General features: G+C 39.0%; 1 protein-coding gene across 4 annotated transcripts in view; it reads left to right on the top strand.

The window, feature by feature from the left end:
- The window catches only part of SORCS1 (sortilin related VPS10 domain containing receptor 1), a 314,437-nt gene that overhangs the window by 128,233 nt on the left and 170,106 nt on the right, over positions 1-16,098 (top strand). For all 4 annotated transcript variants that reach the window (XM_052799499.1, XM_052799497.1, XM_052799498.1 and 1 more), the window contains exon 3: positions 6,443-6,542. In XM_052799499.1, the coding sequence (XP_052655459.1) occupies positions 6,443-6,542 (100 nt within the window). The remainder of the gene's footprint in view (positions 1-6,442; positions 6,543-16,098) is intronic.

Raw genomic sequence — 16,098 nt, 5'->3', positions numbered from 1 at the left:
TGTATTTCTTCCTTTTGACATTGATATTAAGGCTCTTTCCAATCCTTATTTACACACACAAAACCCCAGAAAACTTACACTGTCAGGATGGAGTGGGAAGTTGGTAGAGCCTGAGGGGACTTGCATTTGGCTCTGTCACAGACTTCCTTCAAATGTAGGATTAGTTATCTAGCTTTTCCCTCTGTTTCCCCCACCTATAAAGTGGAAATGGTAATACTTGCCAGCCTGCTGAGGGTCTCATGAGAAAAAAGTAATCAGAAATGTGTTCACTTAGGGAGGTGAGACATGTGGGTCCCTTGAGTTTTGAAATATCTTCTTTTTCTTTACCCTGGGGATGTCTTTAAAAGTTAATTTCAACCTGCCAGGGTAAATTTGAAGTGTTTTAATGCTGTGACATGTGCAGTGCCATTACAGACATTTAAAGAAATGCTAACCAACTTTTTGGCTTGTCACTGCTGTCAGACCACTTAACACTGCCCTCTTGAACCAAACTCTTATGAAGGCAAGAAAAGCCTCCCTGAACTAGCTTCGCTTTAGCTTAATCCCTGCTTAAAGCAAATGAACTATAGCTAAAAATTAGCCAAGATTCATTAATAAAGTGAGGAAAAAGACACCAGGGAAGGTGTAAAGACATAGTATGGCTGGTCCTAAGCTGCAGAAAGGCCTTTAGCAGAGGCAGTGTGTCAGGGACGCAAATCAGTTCAGTGTTGAAAGGCCTGGGCTGCTCAGTGGGCTACAGGAGTTTTAAATAGAAATCCGGTGTCCTGCCTTAAAAAGTCCATGGGAAAAATTCCCCAGATTTTCTAATGTGATAACCTATGTGCTGGGCCGGGGGGGACTGACAGCTGTTCAGAGTGTAACCTCAGGAGAGAAACTTGTACAAACGAGGGCAAGGTCTGCCTCTTTCCTGCATGGAAACTCTGTCCAAGGACACAGGATTCACTGTGTTTACATCTTGCAATTGCTTTTCAATGTGGAGATGTAGAACTCCCCTCAAAATGAGCCAGTGTCTTATGAGCTAGGCAAACAGTTCCCATTAGAAATGGGCAAGGCCTTGGGGAATTATTTATTTGAGTTAGCCTGTGGTGAGAAGCATCCAGGTGAAGCAGGGTAATTTGTAAAGCAAGAGTAACTTTCTATGAAAATAAAGAATACGGTAAAAAACCCAGTTCCTCTGCGAGAGAGCAGCTGAGATCAGACATTATTACTTTCTGGAAAAAATACCAGGGTCACACATGAAGGAATTAAATCAAAACAGGCATCAGACCAAAAGTGACATCTATCAGTGGCTTGTGAAAGGCTTAATAGGAAGAACATATGAACTTAAATGGTTAGTTGTTGAAGAAAATGTTGACATTACTAGCTTTTGTGAAACATGGTGGTATGGCAAAAATCAATGGGAAACTTTAGTACTTGGCTATAAAACCATAAAGGAAAGAGTTTCAATTTAAGTGATGAGGGAATAGCACCTCAGCCTAGAAAGATCCCCAGAAAGAAAGAATGCAAAAGTCAACAAATCTGCAGCAGAGTTTACAAAAAGGCTTAAAACATTGCACACAGGAATACAAATATGCTCCAGAATTACCAGTTCCAGTATTTTTCATATTCAGATGTGAATTATTATTTTTAATGTCTTAATTCTTTTATTCAAAAACTTGTTCAGTGAAAGCCTTTTATAAGTGTGGCCTGTGACTCTACGGTCTGCCTTCTGCAATCTGAAAGCCTTCTATCCAAAAATCTGCTCATATTGAGAATAATATGATAGCAACTGGCAAATTTTGTGCTCAACTGGCCAGTCCCTTTGGAGGCAAACCAGGTGGCAAATGTAGTTATGCAGGAGGTTGGAACAGATGATCTAATAGTGATTGCTGTTTCTTACTTAAAATACCTGACTTCTGCCAGGGGTGAATTCATGTGCAGAACGAGAAACAGGCTAGAGCCCATCTCTTCCCACTGCTCCTGGTCATGACAGGCTGGCCTGCTCCGTAAACCACATTACAGATGCTTCTGGTCCTGCCTCCCAGGGCTGGCTGCCACTCGGACAGCAGTTAGAGTAGCAAATTAAACTGTGGAGGAAGGAGGGTGAGGACATGATACAGACAATCTTCTCATGGTGGAGGTGGGGGAAGCAGTCAAGTTAATATGTGAAAACCAGGCATAACTGGTAGAAAAAGAAAAAAAAAAGTAATGGGGCCAATTAAAGTGACTGCTTCTCAATGATGTGTGTTATAACAAGGAACTTCATCTGTTAACATGTGCCTTTTATGGGAAGAAAGCTGCACTCTAATAGGCAGGAGACTGATGTTACACAGCTTGAAGTCTGCATGTAATGTTTTTCTTTTTTCTTGTCGAGAAAGATCTTACTGCAAAAGAAACCTTCCCAAACAATCAACTGGTTGATTCTTCAAGTCTTCAGCAGCTTATGTAAAATAAGTACAGACAACCTTAAATTTGTAACAAAGGGGAGAGTAAACAGCAACTTGCTAGGGAATTTAATCTATATATTCAAACTGACAGTCCTCTGAATTTCAGTCTGCGCTTCTTGAGAAAGTAGAAAATTTCCATAGGGTTCATGTTACTGGTTGATTCAGAATATCTATTATAATTGTGAAATATTGGTAGGAATGGATTGAGATATATTCATGATAGTAGGTGGGCTAATGGAATTCACTGACTTTATTTAAAATGTGCAGGAGTTTATTATAATACTGTAATAGAAATGTCATTTACCCTGACGTGAGGAGAGGGAAAAGCCCTGTCAATGAATAATGAAGTTATTTAAATGTCAACTTTCCTGTAAATACTTTGCAAAATATAAATTATTCTACATGTTTCTGGTTTTGTTTTAATTTATTACTCGGGGAAATCAGAGCTTCAGTCCCACAGTTCTGGTATTTTTTTATACTGTCAAATGAACTGGTAATAGTTAAAATGTTTATCTTGGGTGTTTGCAGAAATCATTCTGCCTTACTGAAAAAATAGGGAGTCTGATTCTAAACAGATACTGGTAAAATTTGGGATGGATTTAATGGAAGCAATTACAACTAAAATGGTGGGACAGGTGTGAAGTTCAGAACTGAGTCTAAATACTCTGTTTCTGAATAGTATTCTTTTACTAAGTATCATCTGCATTTCAGTAACATCCACAATGTCCTAACACATATCTGGTTTTTTTCTATATTTAGACAGACTTGCACATATATCAAATCTTTCTGCAGACCTTACTATTTCAAACTCATCTGGACTTATTTTGACTTGGCCTGTAACTGTACCAAGCCAAATCAAGCCAAAATGAAACAATTTACACAGAGATTTAAATTAATTTGATGAAATGTGTATAAACACCCCCCCCCCCAACAATTTGAGAAACCATTGCAACATGCATGTCTATACAAGAGCTATTAAAATAGGGCTTACTGTTCACTCATTTACGTATAGTTATTTCAGTAGCTGTGGCTTTTTAGCAGATGGTTCAGAAGGTATAGAAGTTTCATTTTTGTGTTTTCAGCTCTAGAGGTTCTGGGTTTAGTGCTTTCAGGTGATTTATCCAGGCATTTTTTTTCTCTGCTCATGTTACACAGATGCACTGAGTTCTCTCTGCAGAGCTTCAGAGAAGCAGCCTACCACATAAAGCGTGGGAGATGTTTGTTGATAATATCCGTTCCCCTTCAGATAACTGGGATTGAATTTGTTGATCCTACGCTGTTTTTACTGCCTACACCCTGCTGAGGTGCATCTGTCTTTTGCAACACTTCCAGGTTAGGCTGGCTTGCTGGATCACCAAATGGCTGATACGTTTTTCATGGGTTAGGAGTCTCGTGCTGCTTTATACACCCATTTAATAAGACAAACGAAGAGCTCATTATCCAGGCTGCTAATCAATGCCTGCTTGTATACATATATATAAAATAGGAATAAGATAAATGCAGGTTGGTGATACCCCTGGGTTAGGTCCCAACAAAGGCTTCATGTGTACACAGTGTTTCATTCAATACAATTCCCTTGTTCTATTGCTCTGTGTGTGTGTATCTATCACCATTTATTTGTGTTAAAGCACTTCTAGGTACCTATCTGCTGTTGTATATTATTTACCTCGCTGTTAAAATTAAGGGTAATTGTAAAGTGGTGTAAGATAAACTGTAACTGGGCAGGTAGACTGACTAGCTATTGCTAGTTCAGAACATGATAATGAGTAAGATCTAATAGTAGTTCCTTTGATTGCTTGTGTATTTGTTCATCTGCAAAAAATGATGTTTTTCTAAGCTTTCCAGTCTTTCAGTTGCTTTTATAGACGTTGATAGAAGCACACGCTTCTATCTGTATATAACGTTACCTGTAAATAAAGCTATGAATGCAAAATAATTGCCTAGAGATTTGAAGAAAGAAATGGCTGGCAATTCTAAGATTACCATTTGCAATAGGCCTTCAGCACCTGTTTGCCTGTGCTGTGGCAGGGTACTGGCTGCTTTTCTTTCACAATTTCAAAGCAAGTTTTATGTGTCAGATTTTCTTCACTCCTATCCCCTTTTGAAGGGTCGCATTTTGAAATCACTGTCACAGATATAAAGAAGACCTGTGTTACTTCCTTAATACATTTTTTTTTCCTACCTCAGCAGGTCAGATTTAGTCCTTACATTCTTTACATGTCTTTATCAGCCCAAATGTCATGAAGGATAGGTTTTGGTTTTTAGGCAGACTGCAACAGAAATATTAATTCTGGGAAGGCCAGGTGGCGAGCTGAACAAAGTAACCAAAGTGAACCAGCAGTCCCTGGCAGGTCTATGTTCAGCATCCTGCTGTGGCTCCCTTCACCGGAATGCTGGAACATCTTTGAAATATTCAGGAACAGAAATAACCATAACAGTATTATTCTTCTCAGTCTGCTGAGGAAATAGCTCAGTTAGTTTATATGTGCTCCTGAGAGAGATGACCTTTGTAAAGGGAAAGATCAATCAGTAGATGAGAATTTGACGTTAATGTTCTAACCAACAAAGGTCATATATGTGCACAGGGGTGCATATGTTTATTGGGGGGAAAGGAAAGAAAGGAAAAAGCTATGGTCGTAAACCATAGGTCAATTGTTATAGGATCAGGGCAGGTACATGCAAATGCTTTGATGAAGTTCCTGAATAAAAAGACTTAACTTTAATGCAAATCCACATTTTAGTGCAATGTATCTTAATGGGTAAAACCCCAAGCTGCTACCTTCTTGTTTTATTCATGTACTGATTGCAAAATCTGAAATCTCAGAAGCTGTGGTATGAGTGTAGGTGTGGAACCTCATCCAGAAATTGAACACCCTCCACACACTGCGGCAGGTGGGGGGGGAAGAAAAAAAAAAATTGTAGACATTAAGTGTCTTAAATACCTTTGTGAATTTAGCTATTGTTTCCCAGATAGGAGAGAACCTGGAAATAACGGGTGCCTAGGGCTTACTTTAGAATGACTGGTTTTGGAGTGATTAGCAGAAGGGAAAATTCATGTTACTGCTTGCAAGTGAAGTTCTATATGGACCCATTTGTACATTTTAAAGACAAGATGCAGATTTACTATCTGCAAGAATATGTTGTACTTTTAAATGTCTCTGTTACCCAGATACATGTCACTTATGTGTAATTTGTGGATACCAACTATACCGGTTTTGTGTGATTATTTAAATCCCCTGGATATTAGAACGTAATTCAGGCAAGCATGAGCTGCGTAATGGACAAAACCTCTGTTAATAATTGATCTTGGTTCCAGTCACATGTTAAGTGTAGATGTTATAGGAACTCTGCACAGTTCTGTTTGTTCACTTGTTTTGTTCTTCCCCAAGTCAGTGTATCTATGGGCAACCCTCATATCAGAAATATAATATTTTCTCTGCTGAATGGTGGCTCTTAAAGCAAGAATAAAGCATGTGTCCATGCTCTCTGCTAGTACATGTGAAAAAACCCATATAAATTATAGGTGTAATGCTCATGTACTTAGGTTTTCAAAAGGACATCGATGTTTTTTGCAGAAAACTGAACTCCAGTTTCACTGAACAATCAGCTGGAGCAGCTACTTTGGAATATGCTGAGAAAACACTCTTAAAATTAGTCTAAGCTTGGAGTATACAATGAATTGATAACTTTAGTCTCTTGCTGTCTGCTATTTGGCATTTCTGACAATCATCTTCTATACACAAAATTTAGCATTTCTTATTGTACGTGTTTGTTTTAAAATGCTTTGGGAAGATGCTGGTTTAATTTTTCCTAATCTAATTTAAATGCAAATTATAAGTACTCACATGATGCTGTGTGTATATAATTAAGTATCATTATATACTACATGAATCATTCAAAAAGCTCTAGAGAGCCATTCTGCTATGTAAAGCATGACTTCTATTGAAAAGCCGCCAAGTGACTTGTGGTTTTGTGATTAAGTGTTTGTGCTTACGAAATCTCTCTTTGAATTGTAGGTCAACAGATTATGGGACAACATATGAGAAACTGAATGATAAAGTTGGTCTGAAGACTATTTTGAGCTACTTGTATGTTTGTCCAACAAACAAACGTAAGGTAGGTGATAATGTGGTTGGCTCATTTTGACTTTATGATGCAATTTCTGTCCTGGTGATCTCTCCCAGTTTCCTCAGTATCTGTTACTATTTAAATGACCGGAAACTCTCTCTCTCCTTCTGTCTCCCTCCCCTTGAAAAAATATGTAGCTTTACCAAAACATAAGCCAGTTTATACCACCTATACTATCTACCAGTGTACTTTAGGGAATATACTTTAGCAAAAGATGGCCATTAAATGGATAGGCCTAATAGGTATTGTGCCTTTAATCGTTTGCTTACCTTCTGGATAGTGATGATTTTGTTGTCTGAAAGTGAGATAGACTCATTAAAATGGCAGAAATACATCTACAGTGGCCAGATTGTATGTAACATTATTTGTCTTTTAAGCAGTCCCAATAGTGAACTGAACAGGATTTGACAAATTCCTGCAGAGAAAATGCCTTCTGAAGCCCCAAAGGTTTTAATCATGCAAGCACCCTACTGACTAACAATTTATAAGAATTTGTAACACTGACATATTCATAAAAGGAATCTGATGCCTTCTTTGAGGTATGTTTTTGACAGAATTTTTGTAATTTGGAGGTATGCAATAGGAACTGATGAAGCACAGTTCATAATGATGATGAAGACTTGGATTCTCACATATGCTAACATACGGATATGCTAGTAGACAATATTGTGTTTAAACACTTTCCTTCATATGCTGTTTAAAAAAGGGTTTAATTCTCATATTTGGTGATAGGCAATCATTACTACTGGTGTTTTGGTGTGAAAACTAAAAAGTAGTTTAAATCATCCTGAAATTACTAGCAGTTTCATTTCAGATTTCCTCATATGTTGGTCCAGAAAAAAAATGAATTAAAATAAAATCAAAACATGATTAAATAAATGGCAGTGGTGACACCATTGTTCTCTTGACTTATTAGCTGTGAGGTTACAGTGCACATGCAGTGGGTGGAAGGCCCAACTCCAGCTCTTTACCAGAGGGAATATGAACCTGGCCAGAGTAGTTTTCTCTCCTTGCTTTCTGTCCTAGTGGACAGTTCGAGTTATTACAGGCAAAACTGAACTGCATCAGCAGAAAATGCTACTGAAAACTCGCCTCTAAAGGAGGCTGTGTATATTTGGGCAGCTGAGGTCACTATGATGCTGTTTTCATTACACCGAAACGTTTATATATTCTTTAAGACAAACTGTGAAAGGATGAGGGAGCTGTCCTAACTAGAGAGGATAATGTTTAGCTTTGTTCTCTTTTAATTCATGTTTAACTCTTCGTTCAAAAGAAACAGGCACTTCTGGGCACGAGTCATGAATTTAGGTTTTGCTGGAAGACTCTCAGAAAAAAAGAAATTGACTACCACTTACCTTTGTAATGCCACCTGATTGATTCTTCATACCTACCTACATTGCTATGATTATCAAGACTAGAAAAAGGTGTAGGGGTGGAGAGATAAATGATCATGATCAAAACTGCCCTGGTTTCAGCTGGGATAGAGTTAATTGTCTTCCTACTAGCTGGTATAGTGCTATGGTTTTGAGCTAGGTGTGAGAAGAATCTTGATAACACTGATGTTTTCAGTTCAGGCGCCAAAAAGGACTGTAGTGGGTTGCCCACCAAAGCCGCTCTATCACTCCCCCTTCTCAGCTGGACAGGGGGGAGAAAATATAACAAAAGGCTCGTGGGTCAAGGTAAGGACAGTTTAATAAAGTTGAAAGCAAAGGTCGCGTGCGAAAGCAAAGAAAAACAAATGATATTATTCTCTACTTCCCATCAGCAGGCGATGTCTAGCCACTTCCTGGGAAGCAGGGCTTCAGTACGTGTAGTGGTTGCTCCGGAAGATGAAAAAATGCCCCCCCTCTGTCTCCCTTTACTTAGCTTTTATATCTGAGCTGACGTCATATGGTATGGAATATCTGTTTGGTTAGTTTAGGTCAGCTGTCCTGGTTATGTCCCCTCCTGAGATCTTGCCCTGCCCCAGCCTGCCATTGAGGGGGGGGCAAAAATGTTGGAGAGACAGCCTTGATGCTGTGCCAGCACTGCTCAGCAGTAGCCAAAACACTGGTATGTTATCAACACCTTTCTAGCCACTGATGCAGAGCACAGTGCTATGAGGGCTGCTATGGGGAGTATTAACTCCATCTCAGCTAGACCCAATACAGTAATGTTTAGACCAAGTCAAGGATTTTTCAGCTTCTCATGCCCAGCCAGCGAGAAAGCTGGAGGGGCACAAGAAGTTGGGAGGGGACACAGCCAGGGCAGCTGACCCAAACTGGCCAACAGGGTATTCCATACCATGTGATGTCACATCTAGTATAGAAACTGGGGGGAGTGGGGGTGGGGGGATCGCCACTCGGGGACTAACTGGGCATCAATCGGCGGGTGGTGAGCAATTGCACTGTGCATCATTTATATATTCCAATCCTTTTATTATTACTGTTGTTATTTTATTAGTGTTATCATTATCATAATTAGTTTCTTCTTTTCTGTTCTATTAAAACATTCTTCTCGCAGCCCATGAGTTTTACTTCTTTTCCCAATTTTCACTGGGTGGGGGGGAGTGAGTGAGCGGCTGCGTGGTGCTTAGTTGTTGGCTGGGGTTAAACCACAACAAAAACAAATGAGAAAAAATATGGGTTCAAGTCTCCTGATGAAAGTTGGATTAAATGGTCCCAAATTAGCGGAGAGATGTCATCTCATTGCAGCTGACCCCTGATGAAGATATGAAGCTTTTCACTAGAAGCTAAAGAATGAAATTATCAGATCACACTTGAGGTTTGTAAAGATAGATCTACTGGCACAAAGACTGTGTTGTGGAGGGTGTACATATATAATCATACCTGCTGTTTGTTGCAGAGTAATAATACTGTTCTCTAGAACTAAGAAGGGTTTTAGCTGGGCAAAATCCCTTAGCTATTGTGGTGCAGAGAAACCTAAGAAGAAATTAAGGGCTTTGCAAGCATGTTAAGCCAACTTAAGTGCAGGCAGGCTCTGAAAATCCTTCACCACCTCTGGCTGCAGATTCCCACTCCTTTCCTCGCATTGCCACTCTTGATTGTGTAGCCATCTGGTGAGCTGGATCGAGGACTAATCTGCCTGAAAACTAATCCCCTTCCAGCTCAAAAACCAAATCGATGAAAGGAAAAAGCTTTCAGGTGGAAGGGTGGAACCGCCTGTTCTGGCAGTAGAATGTACTGAAGTTGGCCTATAATCAATATGGGACAGTGCCAGAGGAAAGCTGTGACACCTGGGATGAAAGGACCTATGTAAGGGTCTAAGATTGAATTTTCCAAAACTTACTTCAGCAGGAGCAGAATTAGGCTTGCAGGGAGAACTTTTGGAGGCCCTGCTTATGCTGTCTATTTCTGTAGAACATCAGCCCATACCTCCAATAAACATTTAACTTTGGGCATCTAGCTAGTCCTCTGCGATTAAGAGGGCATGGGGGAGAGAGTGTAGAGCTATGTTGTATTTCCACACTAAAAATACTTTCGCAGTGAAAGCAAAAATACTAAAACTCAGGGTCTTTATCATACCTGCTGTGGAGTGAAAAGCAGAAGGAAACATATTTACAAATTTTGCCACCAAGAACATTTTCAGCAAAAACCTATGGAACCTGAGACCTGATCCCCCTGCTCCCCGCAATTCTGATAACACTGTGAGAAACTCTGGTTACTTCGAAAGTTGCATCTTGTTTCGCTAACGTGGGCTGGATGGGTAGCTGCAGACTTTTTTTTTTTTTTTTTTTTTTTTTAAATGGACTCAACTACTCTAATATCCATGAATTTTATAACACTCATACAGTTCATGTGAAGGCTTTATACACTGCTTCAGTTAATACTGGGCAAATGCTAACAGCGTGTTTTCCCTAAATATTTGTTATATGTGGTAAGTGATTTTTCTGACTGCACCTGCAGCCTTCAATGTTCTTTGTTCTGCAAGGCATTCCTTAGCAGAGAGAAAAGGCCTCTTCAGTAGTGGAAAAGAAATGGTCCATTTTTTATCTTGAAGCTACTGGACGAGAGACTTTGCTACAAGAGTGATTCATTAGTGGGGCCAGCATGTAGTTAACTTACTGAAGCTGCCTTCTTTCAAAAAAAAATCCTTTTAGCACATGCTTAACTTTTAGGAATAGTCCTGTTGAAACAGAAGGTAAATGTTGAACTTTGCTGACTCAAGACTGATTGCTTCTAATGAAAAAAACAAGTGCATCCTGTATGTAGTCTTGTCTGTTCCTTGCAAAGCAGAGCAGTTGGAACAATGAAGTGTAGAATGCACGTAACTGGATTTATTCAAATAATTAATAAATTTGTTCATGAATTTCTGATGATTTTCACATTCTGGAAAAGAACAAACAGCAACATGTGTTAAATAAATTGTTTGTTATAACTTATTTGCTCTTCTCCATCTAGAAAAAAAAATATATCTATAAATACATAGGATTTGCAGAGCTTCCCACAGTCTGTGAATGCCAATTTCTTTCTAAAAGCTTCCGACTTCCAATTCTTGTCTTTTTATTGAACAAAATTAAATCCTTTAACCAGACATTTCAGGCAATGTTGTATTACAAAAGGGTGCTTTGAAAATAAAAATGAGAACAAAGTCAACCGTTATTTACAATTTAAACTGATGACCTATTGCAGTTGCTTGGTATTTTTCTGAATTACAGTATTTTCTTAAGGAAATTACAGAAAATGGTGAGTAACATAGCGATGTATAACCGCTGGCAGTAAGAGAGGTGGAAACCCTGTTTTTCAGTATTCTCTCCTTTCACTGAATTACTCTACTACCTGGTGGTATGACTGATGACACAGATCAGGGGAAAAAAAAATTGTAACACATGGATCTTGCCAAAGAGAAAAAGCCTGTTTGACTATTTGTCAACAAGTCTCTGGAAGAGAGAATCCCCAATGTGCAGTAAATCCCTAGGCTTAGGTATGTCAACATTGGTTTATTTGTTAGGTTCATAGAGCCTTTTGTGAGGGGAAATAAAATGATTTAAATGCTTCTACATGAAGAAATAGTGTTTGGGAATAATGCACTGGTGGGTTAAAAATTAAACTAAAATAGAAATCCAAGCTGCTATCTTGAAAATCCATTTTCACAAAAGTTTGTCATTCACTTTCCCAGAAACTCACATGCACTGTTTTATGGTCTTTCTTTATAAAAGCCTTTCAGATAGGTTGTTTTTAAGCATTGCATGGAAAATCGTAGACCCATGCAAATAAAAAGTGAATGAGTGGTGGTGGGGACTCTACAATTGGTTTAACTAGAGGTTTTTCTTTGACTCAAGAAGTGCTGCTGGCTAATTTAGACACTGTATCCTTGTACAAAGCACACTGTGTTCTTTGCAAAGAGCCAGTTTGTGCAGTCCATTCCTTCTTTCTACTTTCAAACCCCTTGTATCTGTGTGTATCCAGTTAATTAGTAAAATGCTGGGTGATAGTATCTGCCAGCAACATTTATGCTATTAATAGGACTAGCGCATCAGATATTTCCTTTGGGTTTGAATTTTTGTGTTAGGTTTTTTTTTGTTTATTTTCTTTCTCCCTTTTTTTCTGCAAGCCTGCCTTGAATTTTCCCTTTATTCCTCCAACTGTTCAGATTTTAATTGCTGTGAGGTACAGTGTCCTCTTTTCTTTCTCTCTAAAGATGAATGGATTACAGATGCCTTCCTCTTCTTTTATATTTAGTGGTCGCGATTAGCACCTTTATCACAGCATGTTAAGCACTGTCCTGGTGTGTGTGTAGCTCCAAGATAGCAGATATTTATTGTAAATATAATTGCATGGATTTCAATGCTGTCTAGATCCTTAACTACTTCAAATTCACTTCTATTAATGAGTTTTAAATGAAAGGAATGGCGGCCCAGCCTTCTGTTCTTTCTGGTATTGGGTAGTGGTGGTGGAAAACATAGTTGGCAAATGTTTCTATCAGTCAAGACAGAAGAAGATTCACCCTTATTAGCTGAAATGGGAACGATTGAGTACTACTTTGTATCCTGTGGTATTAGAGGACTTAATTTGCTTCAGGGAGGTTCTGGTTTTGGAATGTAAACTGCCCAGTTGTATAAAGGGTAAGATCCAGAACTGCGTACTTTACACTGGCCTTTGCACCTGCTCTCCTCAGAGTTGGGGAAAATGTCTGTAGAGATGGACAGTTCCACCTGACATTGCTGTTTCTCTAGAAGCTGCTACCCTCAGCTGCTAAAATCAGACTGGGAACACTTCTAAAAATCTTCTCTCTGACCTGTCTCACCATGGAAGCTTTCAGACGTGTCTGACGTGATGACAGGTCTTGATTTTTTTTAGTCAAGGAAAACTAGTTATTTCCAGTGGTGTCCTCCTTGTAGGCCTCTACAAATCTTAGTGTGAAGACTATCAGTTTATATGGGAGAGGTTAGAGCTCAGCAGAGCTCTAAGCACACCTCACTGTAGACTGAGCCAGATCCTGTGGCTGTCAAGGGATGGCATCCTTAGCAAATTAGGCACAGTGGGAGACCCAGGGTCTACGGTCGATCAGTCATGCCAATAGCCTAAAGTGCTATTGCAGTCCACTCTTGCAGAGATAAAATAAATTATTCTGTTGCTCTCTTCATTTGGAAGGAAAGGTCCTTGCTAGCTGCAGGCTGTGAGTGCAGCCCTCAAAGAGACAGTCATAAGATACCAAAAAGGCATTGTCTCACAGATGCGAATGGTGGTGTGGTGTTGTTTTTTGTTTTGTTTTGGTTTTTAAATGATGTAGCTAGTGCCCAGGAGATTTCAAGGAGATGTCTAATGAAAGCCTTTTCTTACCTTTTGAAAGGCAGGAACCACCTTGTACTGAAGTGTTTTGCAGATTGAAACATGAATTTCATCAAATGAAAATGTCTGTTTGGATTAAACCCCCATATAGCATAGGAAGGTATATGAAGAAGCCCCCAGATTTGTTTTAAATGTCTTCTATGCTATGACCCCAGATAATGATTCTTCATAGCCCTATCTTTTACTTCAGAGAGAATATTTGGGAGGGAGGGAGTCAAGAGAATGTGGGGTGGGATTCACCCACTGGTTTTGCTGATCTGATAGGCAGTTTGGGGTAGATAGCACTACACATGCCTTTTCTCTAATGGTCTTCCAGTGCAAGAACATAGGGGTTCTTTCTCACTTGTATCTTTTCTCTAAATACACTGGTCTAAATTTGCTTCATTCAGCAGTTTTGGCTTAAGATTTCACCTCCTGATCAGAAAAGACTTGAAATCCTGAACCTACAAGGATCAGAATTATTATCTTGGACTGCAGGGTGCTTCAATGGACTTCTGATAACACTATACACGTGTAAACAGTTCACTACCCACAGGAGGAGGGATGTCTCACTGCTCAAATTAAGAAATTTTTCATTTTCTGCAGTTCAGCAATAATGATGTAGTAACTCTACTGCTATTACAAGCCACTATCGGTGGTGACTGGAAAGTCTTTTATCCTTATGATAATACATATATTACAATTTTCACTTCTGCTTGTAATATCTTTATATTCAAGACCCATGCTTCTACCTGTGTACCAGATAATCAAGAATAGACTTGATTTCCATTTCAGAAGAGTCTCTTTTCTGCCCCCCACTCCATATAAAAGCAAGGATAAAACCAAATTTTTTTTTTATTAGTTTAGAAAAATAGATTGTTCCTCATATCTTTTGGATATGATCTAACAGAGCTGTAGTTTGGTAGAGTTTTGCTGGAGTCAATGAAGACCTGTAAAATGTCAGCAACTGAAGAGCTGGCGCTGTATTGTTCATCTGTAATACTGAGTTAATGGGAAACCGATAATTAACAAGCATTTGGTCTGTGTTAACAAAGTGAAGGCAGAGTCTCATCTTTGAAAGTGAGTATTTCGACTTTTGAAGTGTCTGGCAGCATTCACTACCAAACTTCCTGATTCATGGCTATAGTATATGACAGCTCTCACAGTAGCCATTACACACAAAGCCCTTGCCATTTTTCTACATCCATATCTCTTCTTGGATATGAAGTGAAATCAAAGCCCATTTATTCTGCTGCTGCTCTTGTAAGCCTATCAAAAATAGTGGCAGTTTTGACATTTTCCCACTCAAAGTAGTACTACAGTATGCCATTGTATCTCACAGAAGTCTCCAAGGGCACACTGAGTGTTGAAACTAATGATGGGGAAGTGTGAGCCATGGAATTCAGCTTTAGAGCCAAGATTCACCCAGGCTGAGGAGGGTTTCAAAGGTGTTCTTTCTATTCTGACTCTGACCCCTGTTTTCTACAAACTGGACAGTTAAAATTTATGCAAGATAATATCTTGTTAAATATCCTTCAATTCATTTACCGCTTTTTAATTCCTCAGTGATTTACCAAATATTCTGGAAGAGATGATATCCCTTTTGGCAAAGGATGATATATGCTAGCAGCTTAGAGAGCAGAGGAGTGATATGTTGTTAGTTGCAGCCTAAATACAGACGGCTGGGATTGATGGTAGCGCAAGAATGTTTCTAACTACAGAGCAGACCTGTCTTATTGTCAAACTTGTAGCTCCATCCATTTCTGTAAGACAGGCTTTTTAAACCAGGAAAAAAGCCAGTTGCCATAATATTGATTCCCCCCCCCCCCCCCCCCATGAAAAACTAGCCCCAAGCAGTTGAAAATCAGCTTGTTCAGTGTCCCATGAAGTTGGACTAAAAATATGTACAGCAGGGTTGTTTTCATTTACTTTCCGGATTTTGAGCCATTAAAGATACATACCTACATCTCACTTTCATATCATTTCACTGCTCTGTTGTGGTAGGAACATACTTCTTTGGTTATGAAATGTGGAAATTGTTTTGTTACTATATGACTTCAGAAGTTGGCCTTAAAGGGAAAAATAGCACGATACTATGGCATAACCATATGATGGCTGGTTTGTTGGGGCCTGGAACTGATAATGTAAAAAATAACAAATGTATGAATATTGCCTATAGAAGCTCTGAACTCAACCCTCCCTTACCAGGCCTGCAACAAAGTCATACGTAGTATCTCTTAATTAGCAGATAGTGTAATCTGTAGGGCATGTTTTCCAGCAGATTGGAATTGCTTGCTCCTTCTGTAGTCTAGATACGTTATTATGAAGAAATGAATGACTAAATGACAGGATACTTGAATGTTATACCTTCTGTCTAGCTGTACTTGGAGTACAAGGAGAAGAAAGCGAAGAAAATAAATAAGAAGAATATTCTTGATTATGAAACTTCTGACATATAAATGCTGGTAAATGCAAAGAGAGGTGAGTGGTGGCAAAGATTAATGGATGTAATTAGAAAGTTGTCTACTACTAAGAAAATGTTGAATTTGGCTTCTATGCAGATAGCATGAGAATTAGAGACCAAAAAGTGATGACTTGATATATCGAGAGTAACAGGTCATTGTAGAAGCATCCAAACTTCTCAGAGAAAATGGGAATAATTCAGTGTCTGGTATGGAAAAGACATTGCAAAAAACATAAATGAGCTTTTTCCTTTTAGTGCTACTAAGTGAAAGGTTTAGGTTTCTTGTTGCAGGGACAGAGAGAGATTTCCC

The sequence above is a fragment of the Harpia harpyja genome, chromosome 10 (assembly GCF_026419915.1).
Source record: "Harpia harpyja isolate bHarHar1 chromosome 10, bHarHar1 primary haplotype, whole genome shotgun sequence".
Classification (NCBI taxonomy): domain Eukaryota; kingdom Metazoa; phylum Chordata; class Aves; order Accipitriformes; family Accipitridae; genus Harpia; species Harpia harpyja.
This window is presented reverse-complemented; position numbering and strand designations above follow the sequence as displayed.